The 25,007-nt window shown below is 52.0% G+C and overlaps 6 protein-coding genes across 6 annotated transcripts; 2 read left to right on the forward strand and 4 right to left on the reverse strand.

Moving 5' to 3' along the window:
• Positions 1 to 2,588: 2,588 nt before the first annotated feature.
• HD553DRAFT_306776 (26S proteasome subunit RPN7-domain-containing protein) lies at positions 2,589 to 5,028 on the forward strand. The gene is made up of 9 exons (XM_046179337.1): positions 2,589 to 2,670; positions 2,746 to 2,985; positions 3,055 to 3,428; positions 3,494 to 3,628; positions 3,712 to 4,047; positions 4,120 to 4,326; positions 4,389 to 4,619; positions 4,678 to 4,787; positions 4,851 to 5,028. The coding sequence occupies exons 2-9, from the start codon at positions 2,934 to 2,936 to the stop codon at positions 4,933 to 4,935; spliced, it is 1,530 nt and encodes a 509-aa protein (XP_046039011.1). The 5' UTR covers positions 2,589 to 2,670; positions 2,746 to 2,933; the 3' UTR covers positions 4,936 to 5,028.
• Positions 5,029 to 6,934, reverse strand: HD553DRAFT_293227 (putative translation initiation factor IF-2). Its single transcript, XM_046178427.1, has 6 exons — positions 6,712 to 6,934; positions 6,580 to 6,644; positions 5,761 to 6,500; positions 5,433 to 5,687; positions 5,298 to 5,374; positions 5,029 to 5,221 (listed from the first exon to the last, which is right to left on the reverse strand). Exons 1-6 carry the CDS (start codon positions 6,873 to 6,875, stop codon positions 5,158 to 5,160), a joined length of 1,365 nt encoding a protein of 454 aa, XP_046039012.1. The 5' UTR covers positions 6,876 to 6,934; the 3' UTR covers positions 5,029 to 5,157.
• A 4,674-nt stretch (positions 6,935 to 11,608) lies between these two features.
• HD553DRAFT_306789 (uncharacterized protein) lies at positions 11,609 to 13,041 on the forward strand. The gene is made up of 5 exons (XM_046179338.1): positions 11,609 to 11,700; positions 11,881 to 11,900; positions 11,982 to 12,068; positions 12,210 to 12,419; positions 12,517 to 13,041. The coding sequence occupies exons 1-5, from the start codon at positions 11,683 to 11,685 to the stop codon at positions 12,953 to 12,955; spliced, it is 774 nt and encodes a 257-aa protein (XP_046039013.1). The 5' UTR covers positions 11,609 to 11,682; the 3' UTR covers positions 12,956 to 13,041.
• HD553DRAFT_281572 (adaptin N terminal region-domain-containing protein) lies at positions 13,042 to 16,956 on the reverse strand. Its single transcript, XM_046178134.1, has 11 exons — positions 16,433 to 16,956; positions 16,269 to 16,356; positions 16,120 to 16,199; positions 15,914 to 16,042; positions 15,591 to 15,842; positions 15,298 to 15,517; positions 15,094 to 15,239; positions 14,554 to 15,026; positions 14,255 to 14,489; positions 13,720 to 14,184; positions 13,042 to 13,651 (listed from the first exon to the last, which is right to left on the reverse strand). The coding sequence occupies exons 1-11, from the start codon at positions 16,598 to 16,600 to the stop codon at positions 13,097 to 13,099; spliced, it is 2,811 nt and encodes a 936-aa protein (XP_046039014.1). The 5' UTR covers positions 16,601 to 16,956; the 3' UTR covers positions 13,042 to 13,096.
• Positions 16,957 to 18,006: 1,050 nt separating this feature from the next.
• HD553DRAFT_306791 (uncharacterized protein) lies at positions 18,007 to 20,494 on the reverse strand. Its single transcript, XM_046179339.1, has 3 exons — positions 19,942 to 20,494; positions 18,505 to 19,857; positions 18,007 to 18,416 (listed from the first exon to the last, which is right to left on the reverse strand). The coding sequence occupies exons 1-3, from the start codon at positions 20,143 to 20,145 to the stop codon at positions 18,207 to 18,209; spliced, it is 1,767 nt and encodes a 588-aa protein (XP_046039015.1). The 5' UTR covers positions 20,146 to 20,494; the 3' UTR covers positions 18,007 to 18,206.
• Positions 20,495 to 23,223: 2,729 nt separating this feature from the next.
• On the reverse strand, positions 23,224 to 24,563 carry HD553DRAFT_181131 (uncharacterized protein). The gene is made up of 3 exons (XM_046176949.1): positions 24,102 to 24,563; positions 23,814 to 24,021; positions 23,224 to 23,666 (listed from the first exon to the last, which is right to left on the reverse strand). Exons 1-3 carry the CDS (start codon positions 24,375 to 24,377, stop codon positions 23,554 to 23,556), a joined length of 597 nt encoding a protein of 198 aa, XP_046039016.1. The 5' UTR covers positions 24,378 to 24,563; the 3' UTR covers positions 23,224 to 23,553.
• Between the last annotated feature and the right edge of the window lie 444 nt (positions 24,564 to 25,007).

Genomic DNA, 25,007 nt, shown 5'->3' on the forward strand with positions numbered 1-25,007 from the left:
CCTTTACCTTTCACTTCACCCCTTTCACCCTTTCCCTTTCCACCTTCACCTCTCCAACATCAACAAGGACTAGCTACCCTTGTTGCATAACAAGCAAAGGATATCAAGAATCACCAAATAGGATAGTGTTGAGACAACTGCGACGTATCCGGTTATAAATTCAGTTGTGAGATTCGCTCCTCTCCCACATAAGAGTCGGCTTACTTCACAGCTCAGGATTGATGTGCTAAGTACATACATGTCCATTCATCTGAGAAGGAGCGACAAGGGTAGGAAATTGCTGGAAAGGCACACCGTCAGCCTTGTCACATAGGCTGAGTTTTACTAAACTGTGGATACTAAGCAAGGCATGAGGGTGATATGGCTGAAGATGGCTCAGCAGCAGCAATGCAACAGTACTTCCTTGACTTACACAGATGTCTCTGAATCCTATGCTCTGGACAGTGTCTGACAATCTGCATGTGCAAAACTGTGTAATCCCTAGTAATTAGCTTTGAATCAGCAGAACTACTACAAGTTATGGCTCACCTGTTATCACTGGTAATTAGCTAGAGAACACAGATGTCAAGTAGTCTATGGGAGTATGAGTGATAGGAAGGTGATTATCTAGATTAGGCAAATAGTGGCCAGTCACATTCACGTTGAGTCACATGACAAACTGAACAGAACTGAAGAGTTATCGATACTGACAATACAGTTAGTTGGAACATGACGGAAGTGATTGCCAATCACCATTATAATTTGCTGATCTGATGAAGGATTGTCCACATTTGTCTCCTCTGTGCCTGAAAACTACCCATACCAAACATGACCAGTTGCCTGGCAGTTGCGCTGTACTATTGTGGTATTCCACTACACAGCCGCTAGTGCAGCTTGGTGCGGCTTGGTACTCATTTACCAAGCCTTTCAGTTGAATGATCCGTCAACTGCACCCTGTTGCCTCTCAGCCAGACATTTCAGAATTGGCTCCCATGAAAAGAGAGCGGGGGGGGGGCTTCATGCTCAAGATCACCTTCAATACCTTTTAGTGCACCATACTGGCAAAGCTCACAGCTTCCCCTTCTTGGCCAGATCAATGTATGGGAGGGCAAACATGTTATTGGATCTAGGCTTGCATTCCGCTGCACATCTCTACCGCTATGAAATATTTGTCAGAATTTCTCAAGTGGAGGCAAAGAACAGGAGCTTGACATGTCTGTGACCCATGGCAAGGACAAGGCTAGGGTCGACAGCGTCTTGTTCATTGAGCCAAGAGAATCCAAGCCAAAGAAAGGTGCCAATTGGGTTTTCAAAGTTAGTGGTCTTTCTATGACCTGGGTCAACTTTGAGCATGGGTTTGAAGGCCATAGATGACTTGGTGTTAGGTTGCAGGCAGCCTGAGGACTGTCCAGGACTTGCTTAGGGCAAGAGGTAGATGAATGAATGTGATAGCAGATGGACTACATCATACAAGAGTGATCCATAGTAGCTAAACATTACCTATTGTGTCATACAAGTTCCTGCTGTGCTGAAATTGCTGACAGGATACCCGCTTGGTAACATGCCTAGTTGTACTGCTGCTGACAGGATACCTGCTTGGTAGCATGCCTAGTCGTACCACGGATGGCTATAACACTTGGGCCTTGGCTCAGATTTGGCTTCCAGTGAAGTCTTCCATGCTACCCTGTATGTGATTTACCACGGCACACCCATAGGTGCATCTATCATTCAGACCACATGGCAAGCTTAGCAGTCGCATATTTATGCCAAACTTGCTGCACAGCCCTCATGCATTCCATTGGCCCTGCCCCGTATCAAAATGTTACTTGGCCGCAGGCTCGACAAGCATGCGCTTTGCAATGCATAATCAGGCTTCTCGGCGTCTTGCTATACCTAATACGGTCATCATGGATGTACCCGACGATAACCCAAGAGATACTATCGTCCGGGCCGATCTCATTAGCAGGCTTGTCGCTTAGTCCGGCGCGAATTGACCGTCACGGACACGCTTGCCTGAGCGGAGTCCGGGACACCAGATACATCGCTTCACAGGATCACAGGGGTACAGGTGCGCCTACTCGCGCTGTGTCTGTGAGGGTTCTCCGTTCCATCACACACGAGTCGCAAAGAATGCCTGTCGGGAGGTGATCTCCTGGTTGTAGGCCCTGTTTGACGAAACGCTAAGACATACACATGGCGATGTATACTAGGTTGTTCCAATCGAATCGCAATGTTCCCTCCATCATGTTTTACACTTGTTTATCGAAATCACAGCGAAGAGCTTCTCGGATTCGTATCTACCTAAAACGAGCTGCGTGACTGGATGTACATATGTCGGTATCACTTGTGATTCCGTACGTCAGGTGTGTCCCTTACGACCCAATGAAGAGTGCGGAAGAGACGTCCGAAAGAACCAAAGAAGGATAGCGGCGATCGAATAGATCGCTCGGTCTCCAGATACGAGACCCCGGGAAGTATAGGTCGGCGCGAAAGCACTCTGGCGACTTGGTCCCAAGCCGACAGGATCGACATGCAGGACCAGAAACTGAGCGTGTCCGACTAGCTTGTAACGAGGGGGTCCCTGCTCTGTTGGTTTAAATTAGATGAAGAAGAAGAGGGACAAGATCGCCGGCGCAAGGGTTGTTGATGATAGTTTCAAACAGCGTCGAAAAAAGTTGTCGAAGGGTTTCCGTCAGTCACCATCTATGGCTATCAAAGAAACCCGGTAGTTTGGGGAGCTGATGACGTGTTTTATTCGCTGCATCGCGATCAACCGAAACCCGGGGGTTCCCGAGCTTCGTCATCTCTCGAGGTTTCAAGATCGACGCTCAATAATCTTCAATCGCTCAATCGAGTCGTCTTTCCGACTCATTCGTTCAATCTCATAACAGCGCTTTAGCCTATTAACAGATCACTAGAGCCCCAACACGGACCAATCTGCCCAAATTGTCAAGATGACGGAAGAGATCCCGCTCGATATCGACGGATACGCATCAGAATACACCGGTAGGCCTATTTTGGCATATGCAGATTCTGAGCGATGTGTATCTGACGAGGTAATTCGATTCGATCCAGGTCGTACCGCCATCACCAGGCTATTGGCGGTCTCCAAGTACGATAGCGTAGCAGGTTCACGTCTACGTGCACTCCTGCTCGCCATCCGTCAAGTCAAGGCGGTCACGTTGGATTACGAGCTGTACGGCACCCTATTGGAAGAGCTCAGGCCATATCGGACACAGAATGTCGGCGAAGCAGAAACTGGCACTTTACCTCGAACTCTCAATGATATCGATGTACTCGAGGGTATGGCAGATCTCGAGGCAGAGGTGGCGGGTAGGATCGACGAAGCTTGGCTTGCTACCACCGCTCAGCAAGTCAAGAAGCAGGACGACAAGCTCGAGGCCGAGATGCGAAACTACTCCGTCAATCTGATCAAGGAGAGCATTCGAGTAAGTATTCTGGACTGATCTTTGAGAATGATGATCCTGACGCACCCTTTCGTATGCGATTCCAGCTCACTCACCACGCACAAGCTACCCATGCAAGGGCTCACGGGGACATGGAAGCGGCTCTCAAATCGTACGCGCAGACGAAAGATTTCAACTCGAGCGCACGGCACGACCTGGAAAGTAGTCTCGGCACGATCGAGGTGAGCCGAAACATTCCTCTCTCTTGGCTTCGCAAGGGAAACCGCTGAACACGCCCCATTGACCCTATTCCCTTTTGCCTTAGGTTTCGCTCGATATCGGAGCATTTGCGCACACCCTTCCAGCCGTAGCACGAGCCGAGTACGCGATCAACCGGCTCATCACCAACTCGACTTCTATGGCCGCAGGCGGGGTTCAGATTTCGTCATCCAGAGATCACCCGGCGATTATCATGACAGGCGCGCAGCAACGGGAGAATGAGAGGATCACGGGAGAGATGAAGGAGATGAGCGCCATCACCGATACCAAGTTGCGCGTCGCTCGAGGGATCGTCAAGGTGGGTCAAGGGTCTAGCCAGTGGGCCAGTGCGGCCCGGGAGTTTGGTGGAATTTCGGGCAAGCTGGAGGACTGGGAAGGCACGGTCAGTATGACATACAAACTCTCTTGCGCGCACCAGGTGTCTGAGCACTGAATTACGCTGCGTTCGCCTCAGGTCGTGGCCTCGGGAGATATAGCGGTCTACGCCACTTTGACTAGTCTGGCGACCTGCAACCGGTCGACGATCAAGACCCTTCTGCTGGACAACATCCAGATGAGGTACTTCATGGACTATGGTAGCGCTGCCTATACTCGAGAACTCGTCGACTGTTATATGCACGCGCGTTACCAAAGGCTGCTCGAGATCTTACGTGAACGCAAAGTCAGTGAAACCAAAGCAGAGGCTTCCCCGATGACCTCAAGCTGAACTCGCCCTGAAATCAGCCTCGTCACTTGATCGATCCTTTCTTGAGACCGGTCATTGCCGCTCTAGAGGATCACATCCTGCAAAACGCTCTCGTACAATACTTCCAACCCTACAACAGCGCCAGCTTTTCGCGAATGCTTGCGTCGTTTGGCCAGGAAGACGAGAACAGCCGCAATGATCTTGCAGGCAAGCTCGCGATGCTCATCAAGACAGGCCGTCTCCAAGCGAGATTGGATTTGGTGGAGATGGTAAGCTGTCTAGAGACGGCGGATTGGTCACATGACGGCTAACGAGCGACATTGACAGGCCATGCATGCGACCAAGCCTGATCCTCGACAGTCTCTGTACACCGAAGCGCTTGCAACCGGTCAGAAGGTTCAGTCGGCCAGCCGCAAAGCGATGCTTCACATGCAATTGTGAGTTCATCGTCATAGCTTTCTTCATTACGTGGCTGCGACTTATCAGTAACTGTGCTGTAGGGTCGAGTCGGGATTGTCTCTGGATGGTAACAAGGGCCAAGCCAAGAAGAAACCAGGCAAAAAGCGAGGAGGTCAACAAAATTGACCGGGAATGGACGACAGGGCGGAAAAATAACGAGCTTTAACGAATGACGATCACCACGTCTGATGGTCTTCTGTCTCTCCACTACGTGAACATGTGCAATGATCAATGTCGGACCGAGAATGTACAACATGTAAACCAGCGCCGGCAGATATGCCGATATGATACGATACAACCACATGACCCTGAAATATCTGACCTCGATGCTGCGCTTCGGGACCACTTCTACTCGAACCGCTTCCAAGCATGCTTTTCGTACTCTTTCGTACGACCGGTATGCCTCTTTGGCCTGATGGAAAAGAGACATGAAGCACAAGGTCAGCCCTTTACCGACTCGTCCCTTTGCTCGTACAGCCAGTACGTACAGTTGTCTGACCCGCGGTTCCAGCAACGTCCGGCTTTGCAAAGCTCGGAAACGATCCCGGAAGAGGTTTCCTTCGGGCTACGGCCGATATCAGCGATGAAGGTCCTATATTCGTGCGAACGAAGAAGCTGCTCACCTTGACTTCGCGCATGTTCTCGCTGAGGTCCTCTCCGAGCTGGACGTCGACGTTGCCAGACAAGACCTTGTGCTTTCCGATCTTCTCCCCGCCCTGGTATCCCACGAGCTGCTTGGCTTCCAACGCAGCTCGACGTGCCGCTAGCACTTCCTTGCGCGATGTCAAGGTGTTTTCGACCTTTTTCTGGAGGTTGGCCAGCGTCTGCATCGCTTTCTTTTGTGCTTGGACCGTAGCGGCTTGTTTAGCGATGCGTCGCTATAAAGAAAACCCTCATTCAAATATCAGCTCAGGGCGTCAGAAACGGTCATGCAAGCACACCCAGACTGACCTCTTCGATTCTTCGCTTCGCCTTGTTCCGATCGGCCTGGGTCTTTCTCTTGGTCGTCTTGCTAGCTTGCGAGACCTCGAACTCGACATCCTCAATCTCCAGACCCGCACTCTCCGCCATGGCTTCGGGATCTCCGGAAGCGACCAGCATCCCGCCCGAGAGCTCGGTACCGTTGATCTTGGCCATCTCTCGCCTGTTCTCGAGGACCTTTTTGTACCTCTCGACCTTGTCCTGCGCCTCTTGCTCCTTTCTCATCGTTTCGACCTCTTGCCTGACGGCCTCGTCGATGAGAGCCTGATGGGCTTCGAGACGAGGGTTGTATGACGTTCCGGCATTGGGGATGGGTACCGATTTCGTCTGAGCGGTTGCGCTCTGTACCTGTCGCTGCTGTTGAAGCGTGGTAGGCACATTGGGTAAGGGCATCTCCTTCAGGTTTTCCTCCCATTTGCCCTTGATTGCTGCTAATCGCTCGGCCTCGAGTTCCCGCTCGGTCCAGACGTCCCGCAAATCCTCCTGCTTCTGCTTGGCGACGATCGCAGAACCCATGCCCGAGCCATCGGCGCCGACCTGACCCTTTCTGGCTATCCGGAGGAGTCGCTCCTTGTCCGCAGCGGTAACCTTGGGCTTGTAGGGTTTGCTGGCGGCGTGAACCGGTTTTGACGTGAGCGCTGGTACGGCCGAACGTTTCTGAAGGATTTCGAGGGATCTCAAAGTGCGAGGCTTCTTGATTCGCTTGGCGACTAGAATTTAGGTCAAGCAGAAGATTTCCAAAGTCAGTCCTAATATCATAACGGGAAACCCTTGAGTATCCTGACATACCCATTTCATCCCCCGTGGTATCGATGGTGAACATCTGGTCGATATACGACCCACCTGCCTTGCCTCTAAACGCTAACTCGTCAGCTACTCATGTCCAGGACTATTTGCTCGTCAGGTATTAGTCTCACTCACCCAGTCACTCTCTCCTCTGCTCGTGCCTCCTCCATAGCCGTCTCTTCAGGCTGGATGTCGATGTTCTTTCGCCATGCCTTTTTGCCCTTTCGATTGGCCTGCTTGAATTGTGCTGGTGCACCGATTTCGGACGTCTTGCCCTTGGATTTTATCGTGGGCGTCATGGTCACGATCGATTCCTAAGTGTTATATCAGATGACAGACAGGATGTAAGAGGTTACAACCACGATCCGACATAAGATGTTGGAAACTTTTTGACGATACAATGCGTTTGGTCACAAATCTTGCGAGTCGAGCGAGAGCCCGAGGTTCGGCCAACTTTCTCAGAAATCAACACAAGTCACGTGACTCTGACAACCCGTTTACGTGATAGGGTTGGAAGGGCGTTTCATCGTCTCAGGCTGGACGGATGGTAGTATCGCTCCGGGGTATCTGGCAGGATCCCATCCTCGAAATCGTCAGCAAAAGAGCTCGGTCGGATCAGAGTGCCGACGAAAGAGGCGTATGGAGATGTAGCCCTTGGGTCGTGGGATGGGTAGGTTTCGACCTGTTCGGGTTTCGCGTTGCTGTGGCCTGGTTTGGGTGGCGAAACCTCGTTCAGATCGGGCGACGGAAGCCTTGTCAGATCCACGATGGGATGCAAGGAGTTCCAAAGTCGCAGCTGAGTGTACATGAGTGAAGTTCGATACGTCAACTGTCATATCGTTATGTTTAGCTCGCAGAGAGCCCGAGCTTACTAGTACTGCCGCCGGTACGACACTGCCGAACGCTTCGACGAGTTCTTGCTGATTGGCACGTAATAGTTTCTCGGTCGTCCAATATGCTCCGATGAGAGAAGCCGTATGACTGTTTAGGTGATGGATAGTAACCAGATCGGCACGTAACTATGCACCGATGGTACAAGCGATAGTCAGCGGATGATTGCGAACATCTTCGTCTACATCGACAACCCGCTCACCAGATCGTGATCCCAACGAAGATACTCTCGATCGGAAAACATCGCCCGCGCAAACTCGCGGCTCGTCTCCTTGGCATATTCCTTCTCGTCCCTTTCCGCACAGACCCTGACGATCAAGCCGGACATCTCGGCATGTTCGCTGAAGACGTATTCAAAGATCGTATCGATCTCCGCTGCGGTCTCACAGGCCGCGACCTGAGCTGCTTTTCGTCGGCTGACTGTCCCTTGTAGTCGTTGATACGCTTTGAGAGTTGCGGCCGACCAAGGATCTATGTACATCCCCAGGTCGTCCGAATGCCGCTTACGTGGGTGCAGGATCATGACCACGACGACACGTTGATAACGGTCGGAGAGACCGCCTAAATAGGAGCCCAGACTAGCACCGTCACTCGCCAGTGCGCCCACTTGTTGGAACACGATGGCCGTCCGGGGACTGACAACGAGATCCGCTTCGAGGTCGGCAGTGTCGACCAGGTCGATATGTGCTCGGGACAATCCGTGGCATAGGGTGCGCTCGGTGAGCACCGTCAGGGCCGTGAGGCAGGTCAACGGTTCCAGGGAGGACCGACGCGATTCGATGTCTGAAAGCGCCGAGCGCCAATATTCATTGTTCACAGGTGTATTGGGCAGAGTACCGCCATTCTGATGCAAGCCAGATTTGAAACGGGATTCGAGTTTCTCTGGGATGAGAGTGGGTTCTGCAATAGGGTGGTTGAACATGAACATGTCGTCCGGAAGCTCCACCAGGCCAGTAGAACTCGAAGTTTTCCCTTCGTGAATCATCGCCAGATCTAGGATGGGGTCATATATGGAGCGAGGACCCGGCTGACTGATTGCTATGCGCCTTTTCTTGGTAGCTCGTGGAGAGGGCTGTGGATCAGGAAGTCTGGAGGCGAGCTGAGGCACGGCGGATCTCATCTGGTCGTCAAGGTCGGTTCGTTTCAGGATTGGCGGATGACGATCTACGGGTATCATTGCCGGTTCGATCGCGTATGATCCCTGGGTTTGGTCTTTGCCTTGTTCGATGATCTCCGGGTCTTCCAATTTTACTTCGTCAATTGACGCTAGAAGCTCTTTCGCATCGGGACGCAGCGGTATTTCGTGGAAAGGGCTATTAAGTGAGGGATCTGTCAGTAATACTAATGACTGTGAGAGGCCTATACCTGACTCACCTCCATTCCAGCTATGATGATTGACTATCCATCATCAGCGCCGATAACACGTACAGGAAAATCGCTCTTTACTTACATCCATGGCCATATCTCTCTGCATCGCGCTCTTGAATGACTCCGGAGTGATGGCTTCGTGACTATACAATTGAGGTATAAGGACCAAAATCGTTGTCACCACGCCACTACGAGCTTACGCTTCGACGATATCATTCAGCTGGCGAGGCGCTCTATCTATTTTGAAGGAAGTCTTGGGGTTTATGACTATCACCGACAACAAGAATGAGCGAAACCTAACGGCTCTTTGCTATCAGCGAAGACTCACTGGAAAGTCTAGCGAATATTGCATCATGATTGGGCATCGAAATTCTCTCGTCAGGCGGAGCCTTGGTATCGAGGTTCGCTCGTGCCAAGACGATCGAGACTTTCTCACTCAGACCCTGCAAGAGAGGTCGGTCGTCCTGTACGGCCAGACTGACATTGTCCGTTTCCATATTTGCACTGCCTTCATCCTTGTAGTCCGCCCTGGAGTTAAGGTCGACGCTGAATTCGGATGGAAGCGAGACTGGCGAGAGCATCGAAGGCAAGGTGGGAAGTACGACCTTCTCGGGAGTCGTTGGTCGTTTGACAATCGGTAAATCTGTTAACTCTCGAAACTCAGCGCAGATTCAGTATACCAGTGCCTTCTCGCAGGTTTACCGAGTTTTTCAAAGTGCTCTTGCACAGGCGACGATTCAGAAGGTTCAGATTTGGCAACTTGAAGGCACTCTGATACCTCGCTAAACGCGTCCGAGTACAGGTGATCCGTATAATCGAAATCGCTAGAGGGACATGATTCGTCCTTGGCTATATTGACTCTTTCGACTCTATACGCCTTGACGGGCTTTTGCGGTGTGAGAACGCTCTCTGACAGACACTATCAGTAAATGACCTCAGCAGTTAACAGGTAAAGCGGTGGATACTTACCTAGAGGAGCGATGATACGTTCTTCGTCGAGCTTGAAACTTGCTTCTTCCGCTTGAACGCTGATAGGTCGATAGATTTCAAAAGCTATCGATTCCAGATTCTTGGTCGGTCGAGCTGGATGTTTTTGTTGCTGATACGATCGTCTGCTCATCAAAGGCAGCGATAACGGCTAGAAATTCGGATCGGTAATCATCAATCCGTATGTAAGTCATCGGTCGAAATGTACACCGCCTAGCTTGTAGCTCAATATGACTTGCCTTGACATCCTCGCTGACGGAGCTCTTGCCCATCCCTGCCAAACGCTCCTGTAATGACATCTTCGAGCTCGAACCGAGAGCTCCTAGAGTTTTCTTGATGTACGTCTCGCACGTCTTCGCCTGGTCCCGTGTCATATGGTATTTGTAAGACCTACCCGACCGCGTATCGAAACGATTCAATATATCTTTCTTTTAGGGAGGCTGAGATGTGCAGGCGGGAATGAAGAGGGTCGACCTACCTCAAACTTTTCAACTCCAATCGAGTTGGAACTGGCTCATCGACTCCTAATCCATCTGGTATTTGGACGACCTGAACAGGCGTCAAACGATTGTCACAACCTGGATGATCGGTGATCTGGAAAGGAGTCTGTCGGATCGCTTCCCGGGACAACAATGACCCGGTATTTCGTTCGCTGAAGACGTCTTCACCTATGCAGCGATACGTGTTGGTCAAATCAGCGCGCCGTCCGTGCGGATGATGCATGAGTTTGCACTCACCATGACCCGGCAGCGATCTTGATGAGGCTCCCGTATCAGAAGGTTTGGAAACAAGCCGTGTGCACAAATCGATCTTCCTGATCGATTCCCGTAGCAATCCAGCGTTCTCACGGGTAAGCCGCAGATGATTCTTCTGCGCCACTAGGCGGAGAGCCGTAGTAAAGACATCTTGCTGAGAAGTGGCCGGATTTGAAGGATTAGAGGAAATTGGTGAGGTTGCTGGTACTTGAAGGGCTTTGTTTATTTGAGCCAGGAGCTTGTCGTAGGCGTCGATCTGGACGAGTCGGTGGATATCAGGGTACGCGTCTAGATCGGCGGGGGTGATGGCGAGGAGGATCTACAGTTTGCGTGTCGAACGGGGTTCATCATCCCATCAGCGGTGACATATATGGCTTGATTCGACCCGCACGTCTACTCACCTCGAGGCTCGACTGTTCGGTTGATAGTTCGTGATCTACTTTCGACGTGCAGTGTTTCTGGATATAAGGTAGGGTCCTATCGCGCCACGGATCGAACGCCGCGGACGGTTCTTGCGTGGCGAACGCGGTCATGATCGGATGAGGAGTGCCTGTGAGACAGGTCTTTCTTCCTAACGGTACTTGGACGGAGACGTTCTACTTGTATAGAGATTGTTATGGTAGAACCTATCTGGGTCCGATAGCAAGATATGTCGACCTATCAGTCAACCTGACGTCTACCTCAACGCGATGAAACGTCAGGTTCAGATCCCGAAAGAGCCCGCGCACCTAGAGGCGTAGACGATTTGATCACTCTCCTCCCATCTCTAGGATGATCGGACGACCAGTTTGGCAGGGTGATGTGCTTAAAATTTCTTCGTACAGTCAGCCGAGTGAGCTGTCATCATCGTATGTCTGAGGTGATCAGATTTGATGACAAGACTTTGAGATGGACCGGTGGCCGGTGGTCATCAGTCGGGACCCTAGTAGTAATTAGTGAAAAAGGTGGAAATAAGCCGAAAATGAACGAACGGACCTCTGCTGAGTTCGAGTAGACATGTCGATGGTCATGTCGGATATGCTCAAGAGTAGTGTGTCTTCAACAAACTCTGCCATTGTAAAGTACAAACACACAAGAGTCGACCACATACAGTTATAGGACCAGCATGCCGTCGATTCACGAGGTGAGCGAAAGAAGCACAACGAATAGACGCTAAACGCTGTCTGTCGAGCGAGAGAAAGATGGTTCTCATGCGAAAGAATATGCGTGTTGACTCTTCGATCTTTCCTGCTTTATTATCTACTGCTCAACATCGTCTGCCTCCATCATCGTCGACAATGCAACACACGATGATCATCTACAGACTCCCTTTCTGTGCAAGACGTAAGCCATAAGATCAAAAACACAGCTACCAGTACCGCACACAGGAAGCTGATCCGGGATATTCGAATTCTGATGGTCTAGGTTCATCTCGTCTTCCCCGCTAGACCTCCATCCGGGCTTTTCGATCGATAGCTTGTCTCCCAAATTGGAACATGCCGTTTACGTATCGTAAGCCAGGTCTTAGATTTGTAACAGTGATGCAGGATAGCGGTAGCTGACAGGTCCTTCGGTTTCCGTTTAAATAACTTTCCCGCTCGACCCCCATCGCCTACCACATGATCACTCCCTACATACTCCTTATTCAACCAGCCCGGAAACCACGATCCTAAACGTCCTACAACGCCTCTGGACCACCCTCCCTCCGACGCTCAGATCCCATCGCGCTAGGTACAACATCAAGAGCTTGTTCTCGCTAGACGACCGGGACCGACCGGGGTACTTGGTCTGGAAGACGAGACACTTGGCGGATCTTTCTCAGCAGGACGTTCTTAGGGATAATAAGAGCGAGGATGAACATGGGTGAGTCCAGGTGGTTATGATTTGGCTTGACTTAATCGACCCGGAGTCGTCTTCACGTCTAACCTCGCTGCCGTTCTTTTATGTCTACCCCGCTCAGATCGAGATCGAAGACCCTCGGAGATTGCAAATTCCGTTCCAACGATTCGCTCTACATCACGGTCCACCTTCCACCTTCAGTCTCTGGTCCAGGACCCAACGCTCCCGGTGCCCTCTTCTCGATCCGTGGAACCGCCGGCCGACCGGATAACAAGACCAGTAACGGGTTCACACCTAGTGACGCAGCTGGAGGTGGAGCACCCAGGGGAGAAGGATCATGGATCGACGCACGCAAGGAGCATCCGCCCGTACCGCCCGGGGGAAACTATTATGGCCGGGATCGAGGAGAACGACGTAACGGAGGAGGTGGAGGAGGTGGTGGGAGGGGCCGACCAGCACCAGGCGGAAACGATCGGTACTTTGATTCTAGGGAGCGAAGCAGGTCTCCCCCGCCCCGACGAGGAGGCAACGGCGCTCGTCGACCCTCGCCGTCTTATTAAAAGATATCGAATCCGGTCAAAATGTTACACAAGCATGGGAAAAGGGTTCCCTGGCGTGCTCATTTGACATCTGGCTCATCATTGTATCACCTATTTGACTACTATTACGAAATGGTATACCCCGTCTCACATCTCGTCTCGTCACCGCGTCTCTCCCGTATCCGCCCCGTCATCTTCGGCCAACACGGCTCGCTTCTTCTTTTTCTTCTTTTTCGCTACCACCTGGACGACCTCGACCGGCGGAGTCGCTATCCGATCATCCGTCTTGACCGGTGAATCCGGTTCGTAATCGTCATACGTCGCTCTTGAACTCGGACTCGCTCGACCCGTGTCATCGCCTGTCATGTCAATGTCGAGCGCCTTCAACCCGCCGTTCGTCTTTTTCCGCCTAGCCGCCTTTTCAGTGGGTGTAGCGTGACCGCTACCCTCGGGCATCTCCCCTTCACGGTCGATCTGAACTTCAGGTCGAGCCACTACCTTGTCCTCGAGTGGTGTACCGGGACGTCGGGGTGATTTCCCACCTGACACCGCGGCTGAGAGCAGCCGACGACCTGGTCGAGTGTTCCGAGCCGATTCGTCATCATCGTCGTCAATCTCGAGCTTGACGATGGGGATGCTGTCGATGTCGTCGAGATCATCGTCGGCTGCAAGGTAATGCGGATTCCCCGCTTGTCTCGCCTTTCGCGCCGCGCGTCGCTATGTGGGATGATCATAATCAGCACGATGTCAAACCTTTTTCAGATGACAGACGGCGGTCGACTCACTGCAGCTCGCTCTTCTTTGCTCTCCGGCGTGCCATCTGCCTTAACTCGCGGTCCTTTTCCACCCTTTTTCGGCTTTGCCGATCCATCAGACGCCTTGATCGCCGCCTGCAAGGCGGCCATGTTCTCGCCGGCGTCGATATCAGGCTCCTCTTGATCCTCACTGTCCACGTCCACACCGTCGAATTCCGCCTTCAAGAGTGCCGGGTCCACGAGCGGGGTATCGAGATCGAGGCCATCGGGCAGGCTGACTCGTTCTTGTGCCTTGTAGCCGACGGGATTCAGCTCGTACGAGTCGAAGAGAGGCAGCAAGAGGAACAGGGACTTTGGGTATTTGGGTGTTGTCCCTGCATCGTCTTCGGCGAACCCTTCACGCATGCCAGCAGGCATGTCGTCGCCATCGTTAGGAGCGACGTTCTTCTCCACATCATTTCGTATGAGGGTAAAGAGGTGCGACAAGTTGGATGCCTACGGAGAATAAGACATCGCCGAAATCAGCCTGCTGAGAGTTAAAAGTCGCCTTGTCAAGCCTACTTACCCGCTCGTGCCCAATAAGCTCGGATAGATTTGGCCCTTCTTTCAGGGCCATGAAGATGTCCTCGATCAGGTCCAAGCATTGTTGGCGAACTTTGATGTTCCAGTCGACCGAAATGTCAGAGGCCCACCTGCCAAACACCTTGGCAGCCGCCATCAACCGCACGGCCGTTGTAGAAGCGCTCTCAGTCTCCGAAGTTGGAAGCAAATCGCGTATCATGCGGGGCGCGTCATGTGTGCTAGGACATCGGAACAAATCTGTCAATTCGATGAAGCCTGCGTTTCGGTCACGCCCACACTCACCTGCTATACTCTCCACAGATCCAGGCGGCCGCATAGACCACCTCGGAGCACGTCTCGTCACCCGCAGATGCTGCCGTCGAGAAGTGTTCGTCATTCAATATCCTCTGGCATAGCTGCACCGAATAGCCTCGCAGACTCTTGACTCGGCTGACCACATCCAACATCGTTGCCCTCAATTGCGCCCCGATCGGGGCTTGCGCAACGTATGCAAGATCGATCAAGACGGACATGTACCATTCAAAGTCGGTCACGTTGTCGTAGGTCTCGGCCGAAGTCATGTCCATGATCCGTTGAGAGAGCTCGAGTCGATATGCAGGCGATACCAAGTTGGCCTGACCGCTAGGACTGCCTGTCGACTCGGCCGTCTGAGCCAGAAGACTTGCTGCGTCTTTGCGACCGGCCGATTTAGTCTCCTTGGGTACGAGGTGTGATATCAGTTCCGTGACGATCTCCTTCAGGTTCCGGCGATTAACCTGAGTAGGAACAGTTCAGCCCTGTCAGAACGAACTCAGCGGTGTCCGATTGCGACCATGAACTGACCATGCTGGAGACTAGTTCCAAAGCTCGCATTCGAATGCTGACATCCTCATCGTCCAAGCTCTGCAAGATCTCATCTTGGTAGTCGGCGATCAGATGCGGGTGCGTCGGTACGATCTTGACCATTGCCAATAGGGCGATATATTTGACTGTCATCAGAGTCAGTGGTGAATTTGACAAACTGGTCCAGCTGTCATCTTTACTTACGATTCTGGTCTTCATCGCTCAAGAAGGTGCTGAGTTTCTCTACGCAAACCCGAGCCAGCGCGTCGCCGGCCTCCGTGCGTCCTTCGAGCATACCCCCAGTGATGCACGTGCGTACACATTCGTATAGCAGCGATATGGCGGGTGTAGTCGAGATCAGGTTGGTGATGGGAGGCAGCAGTTTCCGAACGAGACGAGGCTCGATCGGAGTCAACGTGGCGAACTACGGTTGTGTATCGGTTGCCGGGTAGTCAGCTTGAGTGTCTCTCCAAGGTCCAATCCCGAAAAATACTTGCCAGCTTGACGATCTTGATCAACATCCAATTATTGCTGCTCGTCGTCAAGAGCTCGAACAGCTGAGGCGCCAGAGGTAAAAAGTTCTTGGGATTCGATTTCCTCGACAATTCGGTGATCACGTTGATGGTCGCCGACACCACACCGGGATCGTCGTCCTCGAGCCTGTCCTTCAGTCTGCTGAATCCCATCCTCATGGCATCGGGATACCGTTCGAAAATACGGAATAAGGCGAGGACGGCTCGTTTTCGTACCTAGAAGTTCGACGTGAGGGTTGCGGTGAGTATGGATGCGTATGACAAAGTCGTCTAGGCAGGGCACATACGTGAGGTCGACTATGCGTCGTCAGGGTGGCAACATCGGCATAGACGTCTCTTGCCAGTGCAGGTGTGACTATATCAGATAATCCCATGAGGGCTAGTGGCGGCAGGTGTGCATGGGATGCAAGTAGATCCTACAAGAACCGCCAGACAACACCGTATCAGCATCTGCTCCGAATCAGACTTCTTCAGCTGATTGCTGCATGCTCACCTTGCGGATACCGTTTACAGTCAAGACGACCTCTTCCGTATCGAAAGAGAATGCCATAGGAGCTGCCACATATCCGAGCTCTAGATACGACGTGGAATCAGTATTTCTTCATACAGTGACACTTGGTGTAGAGATCAAGCTAGACGTACGCTTCAGATGATACCGCTGACTGCTCATAACCTCGACTACATGGAACGCAAAAGATGGAGGCGGTGCCAGTGGATGTAGCATCATGAGCTATGGTCGAAGACAGACCAGATATGACCTATTAGCTACCGAAGCTTCAGACCGAGCCAGCATGAACCCCACTCACGTAGCACATCTTGACGACCCCCTCGGCCTTGAGCTCCATATCCTTCCCCCTCAACTCGGCCCGTATCTCGGACATGGCCTCTTCGAGAAACGCATCTAGTTCGGCCTTGGACGAGTTTTTGTGCGATCTGAGACCACGGATGAGGTCTTGAAGCGATCGTTCCCACATGTTGAGCAAGGGCTAGGCGGGGCAGGTCTTGATATCCGAGGGATGTCTAGTTCGGCGTGTGGCTTCTTGGAAGGCCAGTGCGATCCAAACAGGCGGGCTGTTTGTTAAGTACCGGGGACCTGTTGGATAAACAATGGCTCCTGGTTCCTATTCCATATCGTTCCGCTGTCCAGTTAATTCCTTGAGCCGGTCCTCGACCGGTATCGTTCGAGAGAACGGTGTTCACCTAACCGATGAGTAGAGACGTCACGGTGTCCTTCCGGCTAACGGCTGACAGGTCTCACACTCGAATGAACAGATCGATCTAGTCTAAGTTCTGAACAAGGCGAGAAAGATACTGCCTGGCTGTTAGTAGACGAACATGTCGAGATCTCGATACATTGTGCATGTTAGCAGCTGAAGGTCAGCCAGGAGTGCGGAACCTCTTGACCGGACCGCGCCGAAAGATGACGATAACGTAAGAACTGTTAGGGGGGCGGTATTTATCTTAGAGAGGCGGTGTCTTAGGGCGAGAAGTCTCAAAAGGTGGAAATAACAACTTTGAACCCAAGTCGCGGGTGACGAAGTCACCGGCGGCTTCTCAAAACCTCTCAGTCAATCCCAGGGTAATATTAGGGGTTCCGGGTTAGGTGGTTAGGGGCTAGGGGTTATGGGAATTAGTGGTTAGGGGTTAGGGGGGTTAGGGGATCAGGGAGGAGGGGATCTAAAGCTCATGTTACGGGGAGGTCCTGGGTTAGGGGGGACCTTATTTCCACCTTTTCTCACCGCCTCTCTAAGATAAATACCGCCCCCCTATCAGTTCTTGATAACGTTCCATCTTTGCATTTGTGGCAATTCGTATATATTTATGGCGAGGATCAATCGATCATACAAAAAGAACCGGTACCGATCTAATACGCAACCCATCGGCGGACCCAGCCCAGAGCGCTCTTGACCTTGAACTGGTATTGTTCCTCGATCCACGCATTCATCCACTTTACCGTGACCCCTTCACGCTCCGCCGCCATCTCTACGGTTTCCCCCTGGAACAAGAGTCAGCACTTGACGTCGTCGAGTCGGTGTGGATTGAGAATCTCGGACATCGTTTCAATGTCCTGCACCTCACATAATCCATTGGCCTCGTACCAGACCCATGATCCTTTCATTGCCCTAAGTCGAGACCGGTATGATTCGATCGGTATGTTGTTTGAATCGAGAGAGACCAAGAAGCACTCACGGTTCTTGCATCGGGTGGAGGGCTTGTTTTTTGTACTTTTTGGCCGCTTGCTTGACCTTGGTGGCGACACAGGCCTTGACATTTGCTGTAGCGTTCTTAGTGGCTGTCATCGAGCGAGATCAGTTTGATTCAGTCGACGCCAAGATAATGGCCGCACGATGGAAGTCAGCAGTGAACTAGACAATCGTATCTTTGAATGAGCAATTCATATGTCTGTCATTATAGTCGTGGATACATGTGGCAAGACTGGTCGTTGTTAGAGCTCGTTATTATGTATCAGATGAATGGCCTTGTTTCGTAAAGTCGTAAATTGCGAATCTGAAAAATCGAAATGAAGGAGGACCAGCTCTCTTCGATAAGCAGGTCGCAAAGGGGACCGCTCTGCTGGTACTATTGATGCTGCTGTCCAGTCTCGATAGGGGTGACCGGGACCGGCGATGGCGACGATGACTGTCGCCCTCTGACGATGGCTTCCCAATCCTGTATACGTCGAGTCATCTCTTCGATATTGCCAACGGACAACACCTGTTCCGGGGAACGTTCGTTAAGTGAGGTGTGATGGATCAAGGCGTCGATGGTCATGAGGGCGTTCAAAACATGCTGCAGGGAGCGAAAGGCCGGAGAATCCCAAAGTCAGACCGCTTTGCCCGCTTTGTCAACCGCGACTTTGATGCGACTGAGTGCTCACCTGAGGCAAATCCGGTTGAACGGGAGTTATATTCTCATTCTCATTCTGCTTCGACCCCGCCCCGACCGTCTTGACGACAGTCTCTAGCTGAAGCCTCATCGACTCCATCTCATCCCTCAGACCTTGTACGGTCTCTTCCAGATCACGCCTTGAGAGCGGCAAGTCGGGCAACATGTGTCTCGACGTCCATCCTACCGGTGCAGAGTGCGTCGCGGCGAAACCGGCCTCGTCGTCCACATAGTCATCCTCCATGGTTCTGGCTTCCCTAGCCCGGCCATTGACATAACTACGTAGGTGTTCGACGTCGATCCCCTTGACGCTAGCCAGCTCGGGCGGGGTTGATACGGTTACCGTTTTAGGTAGACGGATATAATCGGATTCCGTCTCTCTCCAGATATCCTGCTCCGGTAAACCCCTGTCCACTGATTTCGAAGTCGAACTCGAGGTCGTCGATTGTACATGCGAGTGCTCTTCCGGTCGACCCGCATCGAGTGTGTTCGGGTCGGTGGGATGAGGAGGACGAGGTGAAGATCTGGGCGCAGGGTCGATCGCTGGAAACCGTTCGTCCAGTTCGGTAGGCGGGTCGGACTCGGTATCGAGGAACGAGGCGTGTCCTGGATGACCCCTTTGCGACCGTCCCTGCGCCCTAACAACGTCTTCTCCATTTCCATCTCCATCTCCATCTCCTTGTTCTTCCCCGTCGCTATACCCGTCTTGATCCTGGTCCTGACGAAGGGGTCGTTGCCTGACAGAGGTCTCCAAGGCATACCTTAACGTAGCGCTCGTCTGTCTAGGCCTCTCGTACGAGTAATCTCTCTTCCTCTCCCTCTGCACCTCCCTCTCACGACTAGTCATTCTAGGTGACGTCGAGGCCACGGCCGAGGCCGACGTGGAGTGTGAAGGGGAGGGTAAAGGGATCCTCGGGGAAGATTCGAAGATGCTAGACCGGAGCGGTCGCCGAGGACTGACATACAGGCTCGCTGTGGCTGATGATCTTTCCTCGCCCGTTCCCGTTCTTGTGCCCGTAGGGGTAGAGGTGCCAGTCTCGATGGTCTGGTCGTCCAGGAACGGATCGCGAGTGAAGGTCTGACGGGAAGGCATCTCCGTCGAGTTACGGGGAGTGGAAGTCGACATAGAGGTTGATGTTGACCCTGAGCGATCTCCAGCTCTATGACCTCGGTCGGTATGCGAGGAGGAGGAAGCTCTCGGCGTCGACGTCGACGCTCGTTCTGCCTCTGATCCCTGCGACTCGGTAGAATGTCGTTTCAGATAGTCTTTGAGCGGTGATCCAGACAGCGATGTGTTTGGGTGGGAGGTTCGTGTTCGACGTCGAGGTGGGGAAGTCAAAGCAGTCTGAAGAGAGGTCAAAAGAAGTTGATGGTTGATGATCAACAAAACAGTCATATCCCATGGATTGTCATACGACCATCAACATACCGAATGGAGGGAGGCATCCATAGAAGTGCTCGAGAAGGTCGATTCCCCATCCGCATCTAGACTACTCCTGAGTCTAGGTCGTCGTTGTGAAGCTTGGTTCGATCGTACGGGTTCGTCAAGTAGAGCCAGAGCTCTTTCAAAGGTGGTCGTTCTCGGTTGATGAGCGTTGCCGAGGTCGAGGTTTTGATCTTGGTCGACCGTCATCTTTAGCTCGGCGATGCTACGGCCGTCGAGTGGGATGCAGGCCCATACAGGCTGCTACTAATGTGTCGTCTTGTACTCGGATCCGTTGTACAGAGGATATTCAGGGACCCAAAGGTCTGAATGACCTTGAAGCTTGGTAGACGCTTTGCGAGTCTGTTGATGCGTGATGGAGATATGAGGTGAAGCGGCGGATCACCTGAACAACCCATGCACCCTGCAACTCTGACTTGCGCCCAATACCTGGACTTGACAAGGCGAATTCCCTGCTCAACAATATTCTACAAGCATCTAATGAGCTAATGATGGGTGCGCACGAAGAGCTAAATTGCTGCAAACGGCGTGTCATACATGCTTGGTATATCCCTCGGACTTCGCTGGTATCGCGTCTCCATATTCAACAGTTAAAGAGTCTGAACTTTTCGTTATCCATTCCATCCTGATTATTCTGAAGCGCAAGACGATGTAGCTATGTAGCCAACAACTAAATGCAAACTTCAATGTCACAGTCTGAAGATCTGTCTTTTGGCAACCCTTCATGGATACAACCGTCTCTCCCATGCATTTCTTGTAGACTACCTGGTCATTTCCACCTTTGAGATATTTCACCATCGCAACCAAAGCAGGCATGTTGACAGGTCGGGTCCGCCAAAGCTGATTGATAACCTTTGTAGGTGCCAAAACCAGTTAGGTTAATACCCAGTTCCTCTAATAACGCTGTCAGTTACTTACCGTCTTCATTTCCCCAACTATAGTTTTGCAAATCCTGATGTAAAGTTTAAAGTTTGCTTCTTCTTCTTTTGTCTCCTCTACTTTGATCTGAGCCGGATGATCACTGGAAATGGTCAAAAAATTGGTGAGCAACTTGGAGAGGAAGTCGACAGTATGATGCAGGAGGTTGTCTATGATTGAGGGTGGAGGGGGATGTAGTCCTTGTTCTACAACTGTGCGGTGGAGTGATAGCATTTGGAGATCTCTGTCAGATGCCTGATTACGCTCTTGGCTGAATCCGATCTGACATACCAGCAGCAACCTTGATGAGACATTCATATAGTGGTTTGGGAACACAGGGCCTAAAGACACCGCTACCAAGAAGGTGAGCCATGTCTTTTACTTTTGAGTCTGTGACATCCTATGCAGGTGGAACATCTTGTTAGCAATCTACCAGCTGTTATAGCCGTCACATGACGTGTCGCTGATCCCGCAAGAGACCCCCTTGGTGTAAGGCCCGGGAGCGACCCCCGATGGGGACGCCCCTGGACAGGCTGCCGGGACGCAGGAATGAGGCAAGGTACGGGTAGACATCTAAATGTAATAACGGATGTAGAGCTATTACAGAGGTACTAGTTCTACATCAAAACAACAACACCAAAAAGTACCCCCGGCGGGAGTCGCATACGGGAGTTGCGTACAGCGCGTCTGACGCGTCACGTGACCTCTATAACACTCGGGGGTCCCCTCGGAGACACCTCTTGACATCCCCACAGGGGTCTGTCTTTACATCTCCCGTAGGTGCTTATTATAATAGGCCCATTGTATGTATATACTTCATCCGTTACATACTGCTTTTTTTTCTAATCAGGTGATCAGACAGTTTTGACCATTTACCGCCTTGATCTTCTTAAACGTTCAACGTGGTCGTCTTGACCGTCTTAAGACGGTCAGCAGAAGGTAACGTTCATGGTTTCAGCAAGATGATCGAACGTCTGTTTGAAGACAATCACGTGATCGTTTTGATTGTGGCCATCACTAATCTTGTCTGAGAACATGTCGATGCTCTGTTAACCAAGTCCAAGGTTCTGCCCCACTATCATACTCACCTGAATGCTGTATGGAGTACACTCAGAGAGACCACCCATTTTGAAAAAGGCGGTTGCAACCGTGACTGGCATGGTCTTGCCTGTAAAGTTGGATGCCTAAAGTATGTGATAAGTGGTAGGCAGGCAAACGGTGTCAGTTCAGAATTCTCCTTGACCACAGTCAATGACATACCTTGAGCACGTTTTGCATAGCCTGTCAAGACCATAGCTGTCAGTCAAGTATGTGCCTTCAGCATGACGGTCATCAGCTTGTAACCTACTATATTCTCTTTCTTGCTCTACTTTCTAAACGAGTTTTTAACAACACCAGTGGTAGTTATTAGGCTTGCCTGCAAGCCTGGGATAGTATCACACGGGACTAGAAGGTAAGGGTAAGGTAATGAATGTAATAACGGATGTAGTACAACTAGTACTACATTACAGTAAACACATAGGGGGTGTTCTAGATATACTCTGTACGGGAACTCCCATCGGAGGTCCCTGTAAAACTACCCGACGCGGATGTTTGATACGCGTACCGCGGATACTATAACAGTAGTCCACCGCAATAAGCACATACAACTCAGTTGCAACACATTTGCAACACATTTGTGCCTTTGTAAAATGCCCGCAAGGGTGCAGTGTACCACACCTCTGTAGCCATCTTGCAAGAATTGAAATGCTTTGAGAGGGTTCTGGAAGGCCCTGCTGCGGTAGCTGATTCGCGTAGGAGTTGCTGGGCGGCTTCCCTCAGATCCAGGTCGTCATGGAAATGAGCCGAGCGGACATAAAACATCACATCACGAAGGCCAATATGGCTGTGCAAGGGCAACACGTCAAAGGCATGCATCGAACTCACCTCTTCGAGCGCCTTTGGAACATCAATCTCAGGTGGTCTACTATCCTTCTGTTACGGGAGAATCGCAAACCGCGACCCACCCGACGACCATAGGGCCAGGATATAACAGAATGTGACTCGCATACTGACTTGCTCTCCGACTTGATGCGACATTGCATATTATTCCGAAAAAATGTACAATGAGTACGCCCTCGCTCCCGACCCACACCGGCCGGTCACTCCACTCCCCGATCACAAGACCAGCTACATCTGCATCCTACACCGTCTCTCCGGTAAGCCTCCAGTCCACGATAAGCCTCGTCTTCCGCTACGCCATGTACCAAGGCCACTGTGCTAGATCCCTGAAGCCATCCCTGTTCGCCGGCGGGTTGCGTTCCGGACCGGTTGCGGAATCACGGTCATAGACTCCCGTCCATCGTATCCGGTCTAGATCAGGCAGGGGCTTGACCTCTGCTCTGCCCCAACTTCTCAGCGTCGCCCTCCGAAACGAGGCGAATTGTCTGTTCGTCGCCTTGCGCCTTGCCGACTAGGGCGTAGGATCTTCTGATAGACATTCGTAGCTGGCAGCACCCGGTCGTCCACTTCGAGCCGGTTGTCCTATCCCTGTCTTCACCCGAACCATATCGTGGTTCCCGTATCACCATCTCGCCGCCCTTCAGCCCGATCTGCTCGTTCTTTCGCCTCGATGACCAAGGAGCCCATTCGTTCTCCGCAGAATGCCGCTCTCCTTCCCTTGTGACCCATTCCGTCGCCCTAATCGCTGCTCAACCAAGCGATCATGCCTATGAAGAGCGTCATTACTCCCGCGATGCACCCGAAGACCGTAGCGACGCCTTTGTACCACTCTTTCCACTCGTGTGCCGTTCCTACCGATATCGACGTCGAGATCCCCCCAGTGGCGTATGCAATGTGAATGTAGATCCGAATGTAAGCGAATCGAACGGTACGGTATCGATTTCACAGCCCCCTACACCTGCTTCGTCTGGATTGATCAGGACAGGCTTGAAACTCACGCTTCTCGGTCTCCTCGTGTGTTTCCCTGACGGAAACCAACATCGGTCTCGCTGGACTTGTGGCCATCGCTTCCCACGCATCGTCGAGGATGATGATGTTCGGCCCGAAAGGTTCCATGTCCTTGTCGGGGGATACCTCGAAGGTGATCTTTTGATCTGGAATGTTACATAACGAGGGAAAGGCTCGGCGAGTGAGTTCGACCGCTGCCTGCGATAGTTACGATGCTTATTAGTCAGTGAAGCTCGTTCAGTATGGAGTATGTAAAGGGGGCGGGCGCTGCGACTGACCTGCCGTGAAGAAGCGATCGGACCCAGAGCCCGCTGTTTCTCGCCCCTCATCGGCCATACGGGGTTGTAAGTCCAAGTAGTCAGACCGGGCGGATGAACAGTCTCGTTCGTGTTCGTCGGGGCGGGAGGTGGAGGGTAGGTCGGAAGTCCAGCTTGGCGTTCGATGTCCACGTCGTCGGCGTTCCTCAGCCAGTCGTGGTCGTGGTCATGGTCGACCAGGTTGGCATCGGTCGGAAGGGGCTTGTAAGTGGATGTTCCGGTGGATCTGGGTAGCATGATATGTTTGTCTTGATCTGTCTAGGTAGTCCGAACGAGTCGAATAGCGAATAGAGTGATCAGGGTTGTTTCGCGTAGGTATAGTGGTTGATCAAGCTCGAGGGTCTCCGGAGTTGCCCGACGACCTGACGTTGCGACGATATGGCGATCTCACTTTCGATCTTATATACTACCCACTCCAGTCGAGGCAGGAATTTCAATGACATTTTCTACAGCCCTGCGGCACGCTTGTGAAAGTGACCTTGCGAGTTATGGACGGTTTCCAGAATTGCTCCGAGTTCGAAGGTTTAAAGCTCACGTCTCGCTGAGCGATGAAACGACGTCGGGGTTCGAGACCTAGACCTCAATACTTTTCCGCGATCCCGAAGCTGACATGCGAATCACCATCTGCCCGAGCCTTGCCCATGCCCAAACACTCTCAAGAAGAAATAACTCTCAGCTTGACACACAAGATACAGCCACTAGGGAACCCACGCTGCTCAGAGTCATTGCGGGGAGGTCGCCAGTCGACGTAGTACGGCAGCACTGCAGGCCGGCCCCCCATCTTTACACCCTGATCCGGCTTGACATCCTGCTCCATCTTCATATCCTCCTCTGACTTGACCTCTTCTTTCGACTTGATATCTTGCT

Source organism: Filobasidium floriforme (assembly GCF_021052385.1).
Source record: "Filobasidium floriforme strain CBS 6241 chromosome Unknown HD553scaffold_4, whole genome shotgun sequence".
Taxonomy (NCBI): domain Eukaryota; kingdom Fungi; phylum Basidiomycota; class Tremellomycetes; order Filobasidiales; family Filobasidiaceae; genus Filobasidium; species Filobasidium floriforme.